This window comes from Artemia sp. Qi Xiang Cuo, chromosome 14 (assembly GCF_049724085.1).
Source record: "Artemia sp. Qi Xiang Cuo chromosome 14, ASM4972408v1, whole genome shotgun sequence".
In the NCBI taxonomy this organism is placed as follows: domain Eukaryota; kingdom Metazoa; phylum Arthropoda; class Branchiopoda; order Anostraca; family Artemiidae; genus Artemia; species Artemia sp. Qi Xiang Cuo.
Genome location: NC_142807.1, coordinates 24,228,910 through 24,250,106, shown reverse-complemented (window position 1 = coordinate 24,250,106; position 21,197 = coordinate 24,228,910). Strand labels below are relative to the sequence as shown.

General features: G+C 35.0%; 1 protein-coding gene across 2 annotated transcripts in view; it reads right to left on the bottom strand.

Annotated features, from left to right (window-relative positions):
* rictor (rapamycin-insensitive companion of Tor) overlaps positions 1-21,197 on the bottom strand; it is a 211,888-nt gene that overhangs the window by 134,496 nt on the left and 56,195 nt on the right. For both annotated transcript variants that reach the window (XM_089100085.1, XM_089100086.1), the window contains exons 9-11: positions 20,808-21,181; positions 8,499-8,681; positions 3,751-3,959 (exon numbers count right to left, since the gene is read on the bottom strand). In XM_089100085.1, coding sequence (XP_088956211.1) covers positions 3,751-3,959; positions 8,499-8,681; positions 20,808-21,181 — 766 coding nt within the window. The remainder of the gene's footprint in view (positions 1-3,750; positions 3,960-8,498; positions 8,682-20,807; positions 21,182-21,197) is intronic.

Genomic DNA, 21,197 nt, shown 5'->3' with positions numbered 1-21,197 from the left:
AAAACCGCACTAAATAATATGCTGCGAAAATAAGCAGGGGTAGTATCCAGTTAAGGGTAGTATTGTCTTTTTTTATGCGAGTTCTTTTTTGTTTTTAAACCAACTAGGGAGATTCTTTTATTTTAAACTGAGCAAAAACAGGTTAGATTTTTATTTTTTCGCGCTTTCTTCACGTTTCAATGTGGATCCAAAAGAGTTAAATTTCCACTAGGTTCAGATTTATTCATTCTTTTTTCAAAATCAAAGTTTCGAGACCAGACATGAGACTTATTTAATGGTCGACTTAATTACATTAAAAAATGAGAACAGAATACGCCTTTTTTATACTTAAAAATTTTTTGATTGCATTTTTAACTGCTGTTTTGTTTTTCATATCTTCACTAATTCATTAAATATACTAGCGACAGAGGACCTTGCGTATGTTCTACCATTACAAATACCAATCTTGGACTCAATAAATAAAAACTAAAGAATTAAGTACTTTCCTTGGCAACCAGATTACTTTTTCTAGCTAGAGAAAAGGAGAGGGGAGACAGGGGGGGGGGGACTTTAACATAATTTAAATAACTGACCCATGTGACTTATCAACACTGATCTAGTGAGATGATTAACTGCTTTTCAAGAAATAATAGCTAAAATTCATACGAAACAGGTAAGAGTAGTTTTTGGATCAAATGAACTTATTTTTTAGGGCAATATTAAAATATTTATTTTAGAGCAAAAACAATCTCTTTGTCCCTAATTCTTTGCATTGACTATAGTACTATTCTTTTAGTGTACAGTGTCATAACAATCGAGCAGTTGCTATCTTTTTAGTCTTTATTTTTCGGGGAGGGAGTTGGGGGAAAAATTCACGCACATAACCTATGAACTAAAAACAAGGTAGAGAGAATCTTTTTTTGGGGGGGGGGGAATCACGAGATTTCCAGGAGCTAAAGACTGTTCAGGAATTCCACAACTCACAATGACAATTTACGCAGAAACTACCCGAGAGCAGGGGTTGGGGGATTGGTCCCCCGCCCTCTTAGATGTAGCTTTAATTGCCTGAATTTACGATTGATAAGGCACTAAAACTTTATTCCTCTTTTTCCTTAAAATTTACTTCTTTTTTAGAGGCTACAGGGCGTTACAGAGGTTTTACCAAGGAGGTTTACAGAGAGCTACGATACGGCTTTTACAAGGAGGCTATGAGAGCTACGATAGGGGCTGTGAGGTTTTTCAGAGGCCACGCCCACTAGATATATGTACATTTTTCACGGTTAGGAATTAATAGATCAGCCATAAATGGTTAACTGCCCAAATGTATCGAATGTTAGTAGCTGAGAAACCACAAGATATATCTTCTTGAAATTGTGATAATACAGTCTATAGCATTATTTCTCATATAGTCTAGTGCCCTCTCTGACAACATATCTTTCACTGAAACAATATTACGCTTATTAGTTGCTTACTAGCCTTAACTTAACAGCCAAGCTTCTGACTGACCACCATTAATTACAAATGAAGAAAGATCAAACGCAAAACTACCGCAAAGGGAAACCAGCAAAAAAGTTGAAAGAGCTTTGGGCAGAACTGTGTCAGAAAACCTCTTTGGCACAAGTTTTATATTACAGGAGATAAGTTGAATTTTGGGAAGATCAAAAATAAATCCCTTTCTTTCTTTCTGAATCTTTTATATATCAGTATAATGTATTCTATCATAAATTACTTGTAATAAAAAGAAAGAAAACTGTCGGTCAACGACAGAAACTACTCAATTATTAAGAGAAGGCCAGACTGGCCCCAAAAAAACTTTCCTGGAGACGGTCTTGCTTATAATTTTAAACTTCGCTTAAACTTTTGTTTGTATTTACTTTCAAAAGAAGGGCAACATAATCATGCCACTTTTAATTTAGAAGTAACTCCAGATCCATCTCTAATACCCGATTTGATGAAATGAATATTTGACAACATAACCATCAAAACGATCTACTATTCTACATCATCCAAACTTCTGCACACATAATCCAAAATTCTTCAAGTTCTTTAAAAATACTTCTCATTCAAATTCGACGGCCCTTGTGTTTGAGCAGTATTTCTTAAAGAATTGTAACAAAAAGTAAGATTTTAACATAAAGAGTTAGGGTTGAGGAAGGGGCAACCCCCTCCCCATTCCTTGGGAATAATTTATGTGCTTTTTTAATTTTTAATGTTGCTTCTTAATTTCAGCTGGACGAAACTTGTTTTTTTTTATATTTAGTTTCTGACCATTTTTCAAATAATACCAGGAAATCTCTTTCCCTAACCGTCCCCCAATGTAAAATTTCCCCTGAAAAACTCCCCCAAAATATTCTCCCCGAGCAAAATTCACCCCCCCCCCCCGAAAAAAATAAATTTCGTATATTTCCCAATAACGAAAACTACGTGTGAACAACGGGCAAATTTTGTAATTTACGTCCCTTTCCACAGGGGCCTTGTCATCCCCAAAGGCATAGTTATTGGACCTTTCAACTATGCTATATAAAATGGCTATCTCAAAATTTTGATCAGATGTCTTTGGTGGGAAAAGGGTCGTGGAAGGGGAAATTTTTACCCCCAATCGTTTTGATCACTTAAAAAGGGCCCTGCGGGTAGTGCCCTTTTTGCGGTAGGGCCTTTCTGATGGTGAGATTCCAATTAAGATACCTTGACTTTTTGGGGGTGTTTCTTCCATTTTTTTCGAATATCAGGTAAATTTTCTCTTACGCTTGTAGGTCTTGATGGGTAACATTAAACTTAATAATTTTTATACAGTAAAAACTCGTTTCGGATGCATTATTTTTACTGAATTACACACTTGTTTATTATACAGTTTTTATTTTATATATATACTTTTATTTTAGCCACAGTTTTTGTTTTACATTTTAAATTATGTTTAAATTTGTGCAGACAGTTTTTATTTTTCGAAAATTGTGACAACGATGCACAGTAAGTAAATAAGCACAAAAACCAAGAACATTAAAAAAATTTAATAATTTATATAAATAGTCAGGAAATAGTTGTCGGCACAAATTACAGTTAAACAACCTTCTTTTATGGGTTGGTTTATTAAGATTGGATTATCGAAAATAATAATCTATAACACTAATAATGACTCGGCATTATGAATACTATCACAGTAACCAATTTGTCAATAGCAGAGGTTTTCAAACTTTTTAAATTTAACTTTAAACTTTTGTGACATAGACTTATATGAGACAAAAACATATGTACCATCACAAAAGTTCGCCGTTAAAAATCAATGCATCCTAAATTGAGTGTTTATATCAAAGAATAAAACTGCTTAAAATTATATTATTGATTTTATGTTTTAAAAATAAAGTTTGAAACAAACAGTTAAAAGAGCATACTTTTTCATTTCCCTATTTTTATTTATTTTTTTTTTTTTTTTTTTTTTTCATAAAAATTGTACGGCTTAGATACTGTAACAAACAACAAATGGCAGACGTACAACAGTATGAAAATCCCTATTTTCAGGGGGCACCAACTCACGAAAACGTAGGGAGGGGGCAAAATTTATTCTTTAAATCTGGGAGGGGAGGGACATTTTGCTATTTTAATAATTTTTTCAATAAAACAACAAAACAAAACCTCCCGTGCCAACCCAAAATTGCCACCCTTTCTGATTTATAGTTTAGAAGCACATAAGTTATGAAGAAAATACATTAAAGAAAAAATCATATTTACTAACTAGAAAATTAAATATTATAAAGTCAAAGGAAAAAAACTTACTCTTGCAAAATACCAGAGAGTTCTAGGAGTTTTAGACCTCTAATGCTACTCGAAAATCGGCCAATTAATAAAAAGCAGTCACGACACGCTGAAGAGACCATTTTTGCTGGGCTGAACATACAGTCATGAGCTGAGATAGAGGTAAGTAGCACTCTTAATTGATCCCTTATATCTTCAATGAGCTCAACAGCGAAATGATCGGTTTCTCCCTTTAAAAGAATTAGACATACACAAATTACATAGGGAGTCTTGCAAGGAAATATTAAACAAGGATTCAAAGTCAAAATTCCGAATTCAAGTCAGAATTTGGATTGATTAACCACCTTAAATTAAGTGCACATTTTCTCATTACAAAACATTGCTTATACTTTCTGAAAAAAGAAGAATAAAAAATTGTTATATTCCTTTTATTCTGTCACTAATATCCTTTACTTCGCTAAATATGGTAGAATTTACGCCTGTGAAGACAACTAGATCATAATTCAAGCTCTAATAAAAAAAATATGCTGTGTCACATACTACACCAAGACAGGGTTATTCGAGGAAATGGAAGACAATTTCATACAATGGCTTGAATCTTAGGATTCAACCGATTCTGCCCTCCAAGAGGAAAATTTCAAAATGAATGGGACGCTTTAAGAAATAGGAACCACGGGGAGCGCTATTACATTCAGTGAAAACAGACATAGCCCCTCGAGACATAACAGGAGGTCTATAAGATATTCTGGACACACGCAGAGTTATCTCTTTAAAAGGGATCTTCATAAGCAATGTGATCTGTCTTATGAGTGGTTATGAGGAGAAACCATCCCTGACTTACCAGAGTATCAGCATCGAACCAAATCTGAGAAAGGCTAAGACTGATCTTCAGCCACCATGTGGTTAGTGTCAAGATTCGTCATTTGGTATAACTAGCGGGACAAGCATGGTCAAAGTCTTTTATAACGAAATTCTGTTTCCAGCAAGTGACTAATCTTAGAACTGATTCCGAGCACACACCCAGTATCCCCGACCTAATAAAGTGTCAAGCTCAAACCTGTTCTCAGATTATCGAAATTTATCGTAAGAGACCATGTGTTCAGCCTCAAGACTGATCAGATATGACACCCAATATCTCAGACCATAGCCCCTCAAATTTCCTTTCGTTGCGGCTACATCTAGCACAGAATATCTGCAAAATATTGATGCTATTCCTCTGCGTTTCATAAGTAAGTCAGACAACTTCGGTTGAAATCTAAAGAAAAGTACGAGACTAAATTGGAATCATCATGAAACACCTGGTCAGTACTGAAGAAGAAAAAGAGCCTTATGATTCTTGAGTTTCAAAAAGATAATTTAAACACGAGGAACTAATTACACCCAAAATGCATCAAAGGAGTTCTTTTGAAGTTTATGGTCCATTTGATTAAGTCTCCCTGACAATTATAAAGTAAAAGAGAAGAAATGTAAAACTTCATTACACCATTAAAGGGTATCAAGAACTTCAAGCACAATTAACTGCCGTAAATTAAAAAGCGAAGCAACAGTGTAAGAAATAACGACAGTATTCCAATGGTGGAAACAATCATCGTTTTTGCGTACGAACAGTTAGTACATCTATTAAATCGTTTGAAGAAGGCCTCCAGAAGAATTCTTTAGCTGGGAGGCCATTCCGCAGGGTATTACCTATTGACTTAACTAATTTAATAAATACTTGGCTACACTACAAATAACGATTGTCATTAATAGATTGAACCCCATTTAAAGGAGAAATAAATACTCCCTACGACTAAAGTTGCGTCTCTAAAATAGTAACGCAACATCCATATCCCTCTACGCTAGCAAGTGCTGAAAAGTGAACCAGCAGTTCCAAAAGAGAATTTTCTTATTCAAAACTATGCGCCTGAGAAGAATTCTAAATATATGCTGGCAACAAAGAGTCAGCAATTCTGAAATTCGTGGTAGAACGGGTCAGATTGTTATTACTGCTGTTCTAAAGAGAAAGAGGTAGACATATTTGAACATGTCCTTCGCTTGCAACAAAGCCGGCTTCCTCAGAGAGCTCATGATTAGATACCAGCTGACCGAGGAAGATGAGGTAGTCCAGAAAACTACTTACGTCAAATTTACGACCGAGAACCAAGGACGGCTAAGATATCCTCAGTACTAAAACTGAGAAGACGTCACTGCTCCGGGACAGCTTCGAGATGAGTGGAAAGGCTTATTCGACACCCAATGCGCCATCAATGGCTCTGGAAGATCTAAGGTAAGGGCACGCCATCCTATTTAACACATTATAAATTATTTGCCAATTACAGAAAAAGAGAATACGTTGGATACAAAACCGAAAGTTCTAATGAAACTTTTGAATTCACTAAAAGGCATTTAGTATATATATTTCCCAAAGCTGTGAGAGCGGTAAAACCATATATAACCATGAGAGTAGATAAATTGGAAAAAAAAAACTTTAGCACTAAAAAATTAACAATAGAACTGGAAAGAAATAACTTTATCCAAATTTATTACTTTAATTAAAGGCCATGAACTAAGGTATCCTGTAAGTCTTTCGGATTTAAGAAATTTACAGGATTTATATATCCCTTAATTACTGGAATATATTGGAATCCACTTTTATATTCCATATTGTGCAGCTGTATTGGCTTGGGCGGCTTGATACTTTAGTGAGTTTCAGTCTTAGTAGTAGCATTTATAGTTAACTTATTAACTTTTCTCCATGAACATCATCTACACATAAATCCCGTTAGCATATAGGTAGATTAACCACAGAGATAGTAAATATATATGGGAAGCCACCACTCGTATTTCTTAATTAACAGACTTTCAGCTCCAATTTCGCTTTCTACAACATCTTCAATTAGCTCTATTTCGTCTTCCCTGGTAACTAAGCATTTCAGCGATCAATAAAGTAAGATTCATAAATGGATTATAGCTTCTAAACAGACTATATATTATGATTTATATATTATGATAAAGCTAGTATTCTGTCTCGAAATCAATAAGAATTCCAAATAGGGATACGTCCTTTTATTAGACAGTGAAACGAAAATATAAATCAAAGACTCTATATATTTCGATGACACAGTCGGTCATCATCATCAGTAGAGTAACGTAGTATTCTGTCTATGTCGCAATTTTATGGCCAATCGATCATCCATTAAGCCAGCCCTAGATTAAGGATTATTTATCCTCTCTCTCAATATTACAGAGCCCGTCGGTCGAACAGTCCAGGCCAACAAATAAATTTTCAGCAGTAGTAGAGTTTAGTCTGCTTCATTCTTTGTTGCTCAGCAAAATTGCCCTTATTTATCCTTTTTCTATCCAAAAGGATCGTGTTTCAATAAGCCGGCTACCCATCCCCTTCCTTGCAGTCATTGGAGGCAAAATGATGGTTTCCATCCTTGCTATCTGCTAGAAAACGCGATTTGCTAGAAAATAGTATGTAGCTCTAAATATTACAATTATCATGATATTGGGAGCTTTTCTTTTACTTTGATGCAGGCCCAAAGCTAGAATCTTGATATAGAAAGAGGTGGCGAGGGAGAGATTCTACCTATATATAACATCTTTTTATAGTATTTATATAAAAAGAGAATTTTTAACTTTTTTTCACCCTTCGGGGAGCAGTTGACCTAACCGTATTAACCTTATGTAAACAGATCTAACCATACTCTAATCAATAATCTAGGTCAGCTCCATCAATTGACATGATTGAATCTCTGCCAAAAATACATGGTCATGACAGTCCCTTGACATGGATATTTTTGCAGCGACAGCAGTGGTGAGCCTCCCGTAAAATATGGCATAGTTTTTCTCCAACGAAACCATTTTCAAAAATTAAGGGATATTTCTTCATAATTATGCATGGTTTAGCCGGACTGATCGCTACAAAAATATCATAATATTAGCCCTCATTTTAACGCTAAGTTTATTCTGTACCAGAAAGTGATAGACTTAAAATGTTACTGATTTATATTTTTTTTTTTTTTTTTTTTTTTTTTTTTTTTTTAATGATTTACTTGCGAAAGGTGATTAAAAATAAGTCCATACGACAGATAGGAGCGAAAGAAAGAAAAATAAGCGACTGAGAACTACGTATGTCGAAAATAGAATCCTTGAACTAAGCAGCATATGTCTTTTGTTGGAGAAGCGTAATTAATTTCATACTCTAACATTAAACGTGACGTATATATTAAGTAAAAGAACTAACTGGAAGAACAAAATTGCCCTGTAAAAAAAAATTGTATAGATAATTAGAATAATTATCCAAAATAAAACAAATATTCTTCAGGAACCGCCAACGAATATCCTGAATCAGTTTCAATAAGTTGCCCAGCTTGATAATTTTAATGCCATATGTTGTAACTTGAAAACAGCACCGCAAAGCAAGTGGAGGGGAGTTGCCATCCCTGCTGGGGAGGATCTAGGCAAAGCTACCGATAGCACCACTATCTAGTAATGCAGGTTGAAACCTGGAACATTCGATTTTGCATCCCAAATTACAAGATACTAGCAAATTTTGCCAACCCTTCCCAATATAAGTACAGACATGAGTAAATTATTAACACAATTTGCTCTTCATGAGTATGTAGGGAGTAGAAATTGAAGTTATGAGTCATTTTCGGATGCAAACAATCACAGATAATCAACTATAATTGATAACTGTTTCTGGAATACACCCTATGCATATAATAAAATGTTAAAATCTTTCTTAATGGGAAAAGAGCCTTTTGTAAAAACTGATGGCTTACCTCTGGACAAGTCATAAGAAAATCCACAAGGAGACATCCGGCTGTTGTTGCCCAACGAGCCTTGTCAGTACCGTATTCGTACGAACAAAACTGATTCTTACTGGGTTTATAAAAAGTCACTAGATTGCGTATAAACTGCCGGTAGTAGGAATCCTCAAGCAGTCTAAATGAATCACTTGGCCACTGAAAAATTAAATAACAGCTACGACATTGAAATATTTAGGTACGATGCATAAAAACATAAAATCATAAAAATTAGCTTTAAACACACAGAGCAGAAACTCAAAAGATGTAGAAATCCTTCTAATCAGGATGATTTATTAGTTTTCAGTGGCAGGGATAAGCTTGGTCTCACCTTTCTATCACCTTTCCATCAAAACAAACTCATCCCTCCATAGAACAAAGTAATCCCTTCAAGAAAACAAACCTTCCACCAAAACAAAATCTTCCATGAAACAATTACCTGTCCATCAAAACCCCTCATTCCTCTTCAAAATAATCCCAACCGTTCATCAAAGCAAGCTCATCCCTCCATTAAAACAAGCTCATCCCTCCATTAAAACAAACTCATCCCTCCGTCAAAGTAAGCTCGTCCTTCAATTAATTCAAACTCATCCCTCCACCAAAACAAAATCTTTCATAAAAAAAAGTCACCTGTCCATCAAAACACACTCATTCTTCTTCAAAGAATCCCAAACGTCCATCAAAACAAGCTCATCCCTCCATTAAAACAAACTCATCCCTCCATCAAAATAAACTCATCCTTCAATCAATTCAAACTCATCCCTCCACTAAAACAAAATCTTCCATAAAAAAAAGTAAACAGTCCATCAAAAGACACTCATTCCTCTTCAAAAGAATCCCAACCATCCATCAAAACGAGCTCATCCCTCCATTAAAACAAACTCATCCCCCCATCAAAGTAAGCTCGTCCTTCAATTAATTCAAACTCATCCCTCCACCAAAATAAAATCTTCCATAAAAAAAGTAAACAGTCCATCAAAAGACACTCATTCCTCTTCAAAAGAATCCCAACCATCCATCAAAACGAGCTTATCCCTCCATTAAAACAAACTCATCCCTCCGTCAAAGTAAGCTCGTCCTTCAATTAATTAAAACTCATCCCTCCACCAAAACAAAATCTTCAATAAAAAAAAGTAACCTGTCCATCAAAACACACTCATTCCTCTTCAAAAGAATACCAAACGTCCATCAAAACAAGCTCATCCCTCCATTAAAACAAGCTCATCCCTCCATTAAAACAAACTCATCCCTCCGTCAAAGTAAGCTCGTCATTCAATTAATTAAAACTCATCCCTCCACAAAAAAAAAATCTTCCATAAAAAAAAGTCACCTGTCCATCAAAACACACTCATTCCTCTTCAAAAGAATCCCAAACGTCCATCAAAACAAGCTCATCCCTCCATTAAAACAAGCTCATCCCTCCATTAAAACAAACTCATCCCTCCATCAAAGTAAGCTTGTCCTTCAATTAATTCAAACTCATCCCTCCACAAAAACAAAATCTACCATAAAAAAAAGTCAACAGTCCATCAAAATACACTCATTCCTCTTCAAAAGAATCCCAAACGTCCATCAAAACAAGCTCATCCCTCCATTAAAACAAACTCATCCCTCCATCAAAATAAACTCATCCTTCAATCAATTCAAACTCATCCCTCCATTAAAACAAAATCTTCAATAAAAAAAAGTAAACAGTCCATCAAAAGACACTCATTCCTCTTCAAAAGAATCCCAACCATCCATCAAAACGAGCTCATCCCTCCATTAAAAGAAACTCATCCCTCCATAAAAAAAACTCATCCTTCAATCAATTCAAACTCATCCCTCCACTAAAACAAAATCTTCCATAAAAAAAGTAAACAGTCCATCAAAAGACACTCATTCCTCTTCAAAAGAATCCCAACCATCCATCAAAACGAGCTCATCGCTCCATTAAAAGAAACTCATCCCTCCATAAAAAAAATTCATCCTTCAATCAATTCAAACTCATCCCTCCACTAAAACAAAATCTTCCATAAAAAAAGTAAACAGTCCATCAAAAGACACTCATTCCTCTTCAAAAGAATCCCAACCATCCATCAAAACGAGCACAGCCCTCCATAAAAACAAACTCATCCCACCATCAAAGTAAGCTCGTCCTTCAATTAATTCAAACTCATCCCTCCACCAAAATAAAATCTTCCATAAAAAAAGTAAACAGTCCATCAAAAGACACTCATTCCTCTTCAAAAGAATCCCAACCATCCATCAAAACGAGCACATCCCTCCATTAAAACAAACTCATCCCTCCATCAAAGTAAGCTCGTCCTTCAATTAATTCAAACTCATCCCTCCACCAAAACAAAATCTTCCATAAAAAAAGTAAACAGTCCATCAAAAGACACTCATTCCTCTTCAAAAGAATCTCAACCATCCATCAAAACGAGCTCATCCCTCCATTAAAACAAACTCATCCCCCCATCAAAGTAAGCTCGTCCTTCAATTAATTCAAACTCATCCCTCCACCAAAATAAAATCTTCCATAAAAAAAGTAAACAGTCCATCAAAAGACACTCATTCCTCTTCAAAAGAATCCCAACCATCCATCAAAACGAGCCCATCCCTCCATTAAAACAAACTCATCCCTCCATCAAAGTAAGCTCATCCTTCAATAAATTCAAACTCATCCCTCCACTAAAACAAAATCTTCCATTAAAAAAGTAAACAGTCCATCAAAAGACACTCATTCCTCTTCAAAAGAATCTCAACCAACCATCAAAACGAGCTCAGCCCTCCATTAAAACAAACTCATCCCCCCATCAAATTAAGCTCGTCATTCAATAAATTCACACTCATCCCTCCACCAAAACAAAATCTACCATAAAAAAATTAAACAGTCCATCAAAAGACACTCATTCCTCTTCAAAAGAATCCCAACCATCCATCAAAACGAGCCCATCCCTCCATTAAAACAAACTCATCCCTCCATCAAAGTAAGCTCGTCCTTCAATTAATTCAAACTCATCCCTCCACCAAAATAAAATCTTCCATAAAAAAAGTAAACAGTCCATCAAAAGACACTCATTCCTCTTCAAAAGAATCCCAACCATCCATCAAAACGAGCTTATCCCTCCATTAAAACAAACTCATCCCTCCATCAAAGTAAGCTCGTCCTTCAATTAATTCAAACTCATCCCTCCACCAAAACAAAATCTTCCATAAAAAAAGTCACCTGTCCATCAAAATACACTCATTCCTCTTCAAAAGAATCCCAAACGTCCATCAAAACAAGCTCATCCCTCCATTAAAACAAACTCATCCCTCCATCAAAATAAACTCATCCTTCAATCAATTCAAACTCATCCCTCCATTAAAACAAAATCTTCCATAAAAAAAAGTAAACAGTCCATCAAAATACACTCATTCCTCTTCAAAAGAATCCCAACCATCCATCAAAACGAGCTCATCCCTCCATTAAAAGAAACTCATCCCTCCATAAAAAACACATCCTTCAATCAATTCAAACTCATCCCTCCACTAAAACAAAATCTTCCATAAAAAAAAGTAAACAGTCCATCAAAAGACACCCATTCCTCTTCAAAAAAATCCCAACCATCCATCAAAACGAGCTCATGCCTCCATTAAAAGAAACTCATCCCTCCATAAAAAAAACTCATCCTTCAATCAATTCAAACTCATCCCTCCATTAAAACAAAATCTTCCATAAAAAAAAGTAAACAGTCCATCAAAATACACTCATTCCTCTTCAAAAGAATCCCAACCATCAATCAAAACGAGCTCATCCCTCCATTAAAAGAAACTCATCCCTCCATAAAAAAACCTCATCCTTCAATCAATTCAAACTCATCCCTCCACTAAAAAAAAAGCTTCCTTAAAAAAAGTAAACAGTCCATCAAAAGACACTCATTCCTCTTCAAAAGAATCCCAACCATCCATCAAAACGAGCTCATCGCTCCATTAAAAGAAACTCATCCCTCCATAAAAAAAACTCATCCTTCAATCAATTCAAACTCATCCCTCCACTAAAACAAAATCTTCCATAAAAAAAGTAAACAGTACATCAAAAGACACTCATTCCTCTTCAAAAGAATCCTATCCATCCATCAAAACGAGCTCATCCCTCCATTAAAAGAAACTCATCCCTCCATAAAAAAAACTCATCCTTCAATCAATTCAAACTCATCCCTCCACTAAAACAAAATCTTCCATAAAAAAAAGTAAACAGTCCATCAAAAGACACTCATTCCTCTTCAAAACAATCCCAACCATCCATCAAAACGAGATCATCCCTCCATTAAAAGAAACTCATCCTTCCATAAAAAAAAGTCATCCTTCAATCAATTAAAACTCATCCCTCCACTAAAACAAAAACTTCCATTAAAAAAGTAAACAGTACATCAAAAGACACTCATTCCTCTTCAAGAGAATCCCAACCATCCATCAAAACGAGCTCATCCCTCCATTAAAAGAAACTCATCCCTCCATAAAAAAAACTCATCCTTCAATCAATTCAAACTCATACCTCCATTAAAACAAAATCTTCCATAAAAAAAAGTAAACATACCATCAAAATAAACCCATACCTCTTCAAAAGAATCCCAACCAACCATCAAAACGAGCTCATCCCTCCTTTAAAAGAACCTCATCCCTCCATAAAAAAAATTCATCCTTCAATCAATTCAAACTCATCCCTCCACTAAAAAAAAATCTTCAATAAAAAAAGTAAACAGTCCATCAAAAGACACTCATTCCTCTTCAAAAGAATCCCAACCAACCATCAAAACGAGCTCATCGCTCCATTAAAAGAAACTCATCCCTCCATAAAAAAACTCATCCTTCAATCAATTCAAACTCATACCTCCACTAAAACAAAATTTTCCATAAAAAAAAGTAAACAGTCCATCAAAAGACACCCATTCCTCTACAAAAGAATCCCAACCATCCATCAAAACGAGCTCATCGCTCCAATAAAAGAAACTCATCCCTCCATAAAAAAAAACTCATCCTTCAATCAATTCAAACTCATCCCTCCACTAAAACAAAATCTTCCATAAAAAAGTTTATTTAGCAAACAAAGCTTGCTGGTGAATAATACAGTGCAGGAACATTGGTTGTGAAATATGATTATCATTGCTTCACTTGTCCAACCTTGCCTTTTTTTTATGCCACTTAAGTTCTTTCCTTCATCAAAAATCAAGCAAATGTTGTAATCAGCAAATGTTTTTTTTTTCATTGACTTAGAAAAGTCGATGAAATGATATAACGCCATCTTTTTCTGGCAATTAGAAAGTCTCCAGGGGCCAGAAGAGAGGGACTCGCAGGCCGTATCTAGCCCGAGGGCCGTAGTTTGGAGGCCCTATAGAAGTATCTCGCAACATATATTCTAGTTCTGTCGTTCTTTTTATCAAGTTACAACTATATATACTGATTTGATTTTTTTATTTTTATTCTTTTTGGTTTCAGAGCCTTTTTGGAGATAAGTGATTTGCTTGGGGTTGATAGTTCTCCGATTTTACCAGGAACTTTGCTACTACTTGGTTAACAATGCGTTTAAGTATAATTAGTAGTGTCAGTAGTATAGTATAGTAGATAGTATAGGCGGCGACATGTGAAAAGCAGTATTTGTTTCCAATTAGTTGTCCAGTTTAATGGAGCATTTTCGTGTTTTTTATACTTCGCTTCGCATTTACAGTAGCAGCAAAGAATATAAAAGAAAAAGAAACAAGAATAAAAATACTAAAAAAAAACATACAAAAAGTGATTTTCCTTGTTCTATAAGGTGGGGGCTGCAGGATTCCTGTATGGAGTTTTCGAAAAGAGCGATTCCAATTATATACTTTTTGAAATCGGTAATGACATACAGTTTCAAGGGGTTTCATGCTATTTTTTGAAATCCCCATAATTGTGTTTTCAAAATAGTATTTTACTATTATGATTAATCAAGATAGACAGTTACCGTTCCTGAATCAGCTACAAATTACATTTTTCTAATTTTTTATTTTGGATTACTATGAGCAGCAGTTCGTTCTTAACTAGGTTGCCACTATCGCTGCAACCCTGATTGTTCCTTGCTGTACTGTATGGTCGTTTTGGTTTACGCACATTATCTATCTTTTGATATCATGATTTCCTTTACCATTAGATCAACATTTGGATACTAATTGACACTAAGTAGTTGACCAAATACCTTCTAATTAGTATTTTATTCATATTTTCATTATGATTTTTTTTTTTTGGAAAATTGGCAATATCAAAAAATAATTCAAATATTTAATCTTGAAAACTAAAACAAAACTTTACTGGCTTTAATATGCTCGCTTGCTGTGATCAGATATGAACACGACAATTCATTTTAGATGGAGGCATAGTACGAATACAACAACGGAAAAGGACAAATCCAGTGTCACCAATTTACAAAAAAGTAAGGGGGGCAAGGACTTTTTTCGTTTTTTTAAATGAAAATTTAACAAGGTTTTTTAAATGTTTGGATTTTTTCATAATCTGAGGGGGCTCGTCCCCCCCCCCCCCCTTACTGGCGCCCTGAACAAGTTATATGGAAAATATAGATAATTATGGAGAAAACTGTAGATGAGAGACCAGATAACTCAAAATTTATAACCGTACGTTTTCAATAAAGTTTAAAATATATTACAACATTTAAGAAAACTTTTAACGCGGGATAGTCTACCTTTAATCTTTGTATTTTTTACATTTTTTATTCTTTGTATTTTTCTTTTGGTATTTTTTGGTATTTCTTTTGGTATTTTCAATTAATTCAAACTCATCCCTCCACCAAAACAAAATCTTCCATAAAAAAAAGTCACCTGTCCATCAAAATACACTCATTCCTCTTCAAAAGAATCCCAAACGTCCATCAAAACAAGCTCATCCCTCCATTAAAACAAACTCATCCCTCCATCAAAATAAACTCATCCTTCAATCAATTCAAACTCATCCCTCCATTAAAACAAAATCTTCCATAAAAAAAAGTAAACAGTCCATCAAAAGACACTCATTCCTCTTCAAAAGAATCCCAACCATCCATCAAAACGAGCTCATCCCTCCATCAAAATAAACTCATCCTTCAATCAATTCAAACTTATCCCTCCACCAAAACAAAATCTTCCATAAAAAAAAGTAAACAGTACATCAAAAGAGACCCATTCCTCTTCAAAAGAATCCCAACCATCCATCAAAACGAGCTCATCGCTCCATTAAAAGAAACTCATCCCTCCATAAAAAAAACTCATCCTTCAATCAATTCAAACTCATCCCTCCACTAAAACAAAATCTTCCATAAAAAAAGTAAACAGTCCATCAAAAGACACCCATTCCTCTTCAAAAGAATCCCAACCATCCATCAAAACGAGCTCATCGCTCCATTAAAAGAAACTCATCCCTCCATAAAAAAACTCATCCTTCAATCAATTCAAACTCATCCCTCCACTAAAACAAAATCTTCCATAAAAAAAGTAAACAGTCCATCAAAAGACACTCATTCCTCTTCAAAAGAATCCCAACCATCCATCAAAACGAGCTCATCGCTCCAATAAAAGACACTCATCCCTCCATAAAAAAAACTCATCCTTCAATCAATTCACACTCATCCCTCCACTAAAACAAAATCTTCCATAAAAAAAAAGTAAACAGTCCATCAAAAGACACCCATTCCTCTTCAAAAGAATCCCAATCATCCATCAAAACGAGCTCATCGCTCCATTAAAAGAAACTCATCCCTCCATAAAAAAAACTCATCCTTCAATCAATTCAACCTCATACCTCCACTAAAACAAAATCTTCCAAAAAAAAAGCAAACAGTCCATCAAAATACACCCATTCCTCTTCAAGAGAATCCCAATCCTCCATCAAAACGAGCTCATCCCGCCTTTAAAAGAATCTCATCCCTCCATAAAAAAATCAAATCATGCAATCAATTCCCACTCATACCTCCACTATAACTAAATCTTCAATAAAAAAAAGTAAACAGTCCATCAAAAGGCACCCATTCCTCTTCAAAAGAATCCCAACCATCCATCAAAACGAGCTCATCGCTCCATTAAAAGAAACTCATCCCTCCATAAAAAAAACTCATCCTTCAATCAATTCAAACTCATACCTCCACTAAAACAAAATCTTCCATAAAAAAAAGTAAACAGTCCATCAAAAGACACTCATTCCTCTTCAAAAGAATCCCAAACATCCCTCAAAACGAGCTCATCGCTCCATTAAAAGAAACTCATCCCTCCATAAAAAAAACTCATCCTTCAATCAATTCAAACTCATCCCTACACAAAAACAAAATCTACCATAAAAAAAAGTAAACAGTCCATCAAAAGACACCCATTCCTCTTCAAAAGAATCCCAACCATCCATCAAAACGAGCTCATCGCTCCATTAAAAGACACTCTTCCCTCCAAAAAAAAAACTCATCCTTCAATCAATTCAAACTCATCCCTCCACGAAAACAAAATCTTCAATAAAAAAAAGTAAACAGTCCATCAAAAGACACCCATTCCTCTTCAAAAGAATCCCAACCATCCATCAAAACGAGCTCATAGCTCCATTAAAAGAAACTCATCCCTCCATAAAAAAAACTCATCCTTCAATCAATTCAAACTCATACCTCCACTAAAAAAAAATCTTCCATAAAAAAAAGAAAACAGTCCATCAAAATACACTCATTCCTCTTCAAAAGAATCCCAACCATCCATCAAAACGAGCTCATCGCTCCATTAAAAGAAACTCCTCCCTCCAGAAAAAAAACTCATCCTTCAATCAATTCAAACTCATCCCTCCACTAAAACAAAATCTTCCATAAAAAAAATTAAACACTCAAACAAAAGACAACCATTCCTCTTCAAAAGAATCCCAACCATCCATCAAAACGAGCTCATCGCTCCTTTAAAAGACACTCATCCCTCCATAAAAAAAACTCATCCTTCAATCAATTCAAACTCATCCCTCCACTAAAACAAAATCTTCCATAAAAAAAAAGTAAACAGTCCATCAAAAGACACCCATTCCTCTTCAAAAGAATCCCAACCATCCATCAAAACGAGCTCATCGCTCCATTAAAAGAAACTCATCCCTCCATAAAAAAACTCATCCTTCAATCAATTCAAACTCATACCTCTACTAAAACAAAATCTTCCATAAAAAAAAGTAAACAGTCCATCAAAAGACACCCATTCCTCTTCAAAAGAATCCCAATCATCCATCAAAACGAGCTCATCGCTCCATTAAAAGAAACTCATCCCTACATAAAAAAAACTCCTCCTTCAATCAATTCAAACTCATACCTCCACTAAAACAAAATCTTCCATAAAAAAAAGCAAACAGTCCATCAAAAGACACCCATTCCTCTTCAAAAGAATCCCAATCATCCATCAAAACGAGCTCATCGCTCCATTAAAAGAAACTCATCCCTCCATAAAAAAAACTCATCCTTCAATCAATTCAAACTCATCCCTCCACTAAAAAAAAATCTTCCATAAAAAAAAGTAAAAAGTCCATCAAAAGACACCCATTCCTCTTCTAAAGAATCCCAACCATCAATCAACCCGAGCTAAGCGCTACTTTAAAATAATCTCATACCTCAATAAAAAAAACTCATCCTACAACCAATACAAACTAATACCTCAACAAAAAAAAAATCGTACATAAAAAAAAAGTAAACATACAAACAACATACAACAAGACCACATCAAAACAATCCCAAAAATCCAACAAAACGAGCTCAGCGCTCCTTTAAAATAATCTCATCACTCCATAAAAAAAACTCCTCCTTCAATCAATTCAAACTCATCCCTCCACCAAAACAAAATCTTCCATAAAAAAGTCACCAGTCCATCAAAACACACTCATTCCTCTTCAAAACAAACCCAATCTTCTATCAAAACAAGCCCACCCCTCTATCAAAACAAACTCTTCTATAAAAAAAGACAAATACTAAAAAATAAGTGAAATAAATAGACGATATAGGAAGACTAAAAAGGCTTAGTTTCTTTCCCCATTGATGTACCTTGTCGTTGGGACATTTTCAAAGAAGTTGAAGGCATTTCTATAAAGTGATTTCAGATCTTCAGCTTTGTTATAAGCAGTCAGATAGTTTCCAAATTTCTCCATAAGTACGATATCTTTCTAGCTTACGGCATTCGAGCAGGCGCGAGCCCACAGGTAGTGACGCCTGTTCCATTCTCAGGATCTTATCCTGCTTTTCTTCAAAAAAGATTTCAAACGGTGGCTAAAATAAACTCTGAACGGCTTCTTCTGCAAGAGCTAGTGTCATTGCGCAAGCCAATCTAAGAACTGACAATTAGAGTTTAATCAAAAAGAGGTGACACATCAACTACAGTTACCCCATGCCTCATAGACTAGATGAGCTTGCTTGAACCAAAGTCAAAGAGCTATCCACGCAGCAGGTTTTTTCGAAAGCTAGCCAATTCTTCAAAAGCATTCATAAACAGAAGAATTTCAAGATACACTAGCAACAAAAACTTCATCCTTGCAACAACACTTGATGCTTATTTTCGTTTTCGGGATGCTACAGTGAACATGAAACATAGGAAAACTATTGCTTTTCAAAAGCTGTTTTTATAACTCATGGGGGCAAGAAGCAGATATAGGAATTTTATTTCTACTGAAAACCGTTGTGTGACATGGTCAGCACAAAACGTCCTCGCTTTATGTGTGTCAAGAGATCAAAAACCCTGCTACATGATTATGAAGTTTTACAATACATGACGAATACATAAGCCTAATGGCCTACTGGCAAGAAAACACAGAAAAATATGACTGACATGGATTTTTTTTTTCTTTCTTTTTTTTTTTTTTTTTACTGTTTATAATCATGATACAGAAGATAACACGTGTACGTTTTTCCAGGTTTTTCAATGACGAACTAGTTTGAATTTCGAAACAAAATCATAAACTGAAGATCATACGACCTAGATTATGAAGACAACATAACAAATCGTTTTATTCCCAATCATAAAAACAAAAGCAAACAATTTCATATTAGTTGTATATTACCAAAAACTAGATTAAATAAGAGCACCCAAGAATCAATATAAAATTAAATCAAGAAAAAAGTTCTGTTCAGGCAACTGTATATGGGAAGTTCCTTATGCCAGCTCCCATCCTAAAGTCTCAACATTCTTAAGGTTGTTCCAATATCTAAATAATTAATACGATATAAGATTTCTTTTTCCGAATTATCCCCCTTCTTCCCCCCCCCCCCAAAAAAAAAACAAAAACACAAATTAATTAAATGAGCTTGGATATAGGGTTTCAAAGCTTTTAATAGTTGAATATAATTCTTTCATTTACAGCGTTTAAACTGTGTTGTTACTCTTTTTGGTGTATCAAAAAAGCTGGTAGCATTTTTCTTCGATTTTTATCGATAATATGCTGGGAAAGGAGTAAAATATCTTTAACTACTCATATGACAAAAGACAAAAAATTACTACGAAAAAGCTAGTGCAAATTTCAGGGACTTAAAAGGAGTATCTTTTGGATCAGTGGTTTACAAACTTATTTAGGCAAACAGCCTCTTCCAAGAGCAATATTACTCAGCGCCCCCTCAAAATTATTACTTTAATAGTAACTATACAGGTAGTAATTAATTAATTAATAGTAATTAATTCAACAGTTATTAAAGTAGACATAACGAGTTGCCTATCTGTGTCCTTTATATCTATGTCAGCGCCTTCCAAGAGCAATATTACTCAGCGCCCCCTATAAATTATTACTTCTCTTTAATAGTAAATAATCAATTAATAATAATTAATTCAACAGCAATTAAAGTAGACATACCGGGTTGCCCATCTGTATCCTTTGTAAAAAATTTATGTATAGCGTTTTTGTTCAATAAAGTAAAGTTCAAGAAGTCATATGCGTGAAAGTTTTGAATTTTTTCTCAAAATATAGTAAAGAGAGGTGTAAATTTCATCCCAATCCCCCAGTCAGGAAACAAAGCAAGGTATGGTTACCAAACTACGTACTAAATTCAGCGGCTTTTACCGAAACCTAATAATTGTTTACAATCTTTTTAAACTGTTTGCAACAATAGCTTGCCTTCAGTAGAGTAAAACAAGCATGCGCTTCCTCTGATGACCGAAAGCATATTGACTAATTGTAAAAGCGTTTCAGGTAAATACACGCTTCAGACAATAATATCAAGTGCTGGCTTTCAAATTACTGTAGTTACTATAACGTGAATGACAAGGAGTTACAGACACTTACAAATTATATAAATCAAAATTACAATCCAGCAATGCAGCTTACCGTCAATACTGCACAGACCAAGGTCCAATCCCACGACAGATGATCTTCATGAAGACAAACTCGGCTGTATTTAATTACTGCCCTTAGTCTTGCAGTATTTCTTCCATATAACTTGCATGGAGGTTTTGATTCTGCATTAGATGCAACAGAAACAAAATGAATTATTTGTCGCAACTGTGGACTTACTGATCCTAAGGGCCTAAACTTCTTGCTTTGGTACTGTCCAAGTGCTTCTGAGGTTTGAATTGCGCGCTGAAGATGAGCTAGGTGATTGTTTGAATGTTCGGAAAGGTTGTCCATGAGGTTCGACAGGCAAATTGAGGTAGAATAGCAAACTGGAGGCATGTAGTGGTAGATAAGATAGAAAAATTCACCTGGAATTTAAAAGAT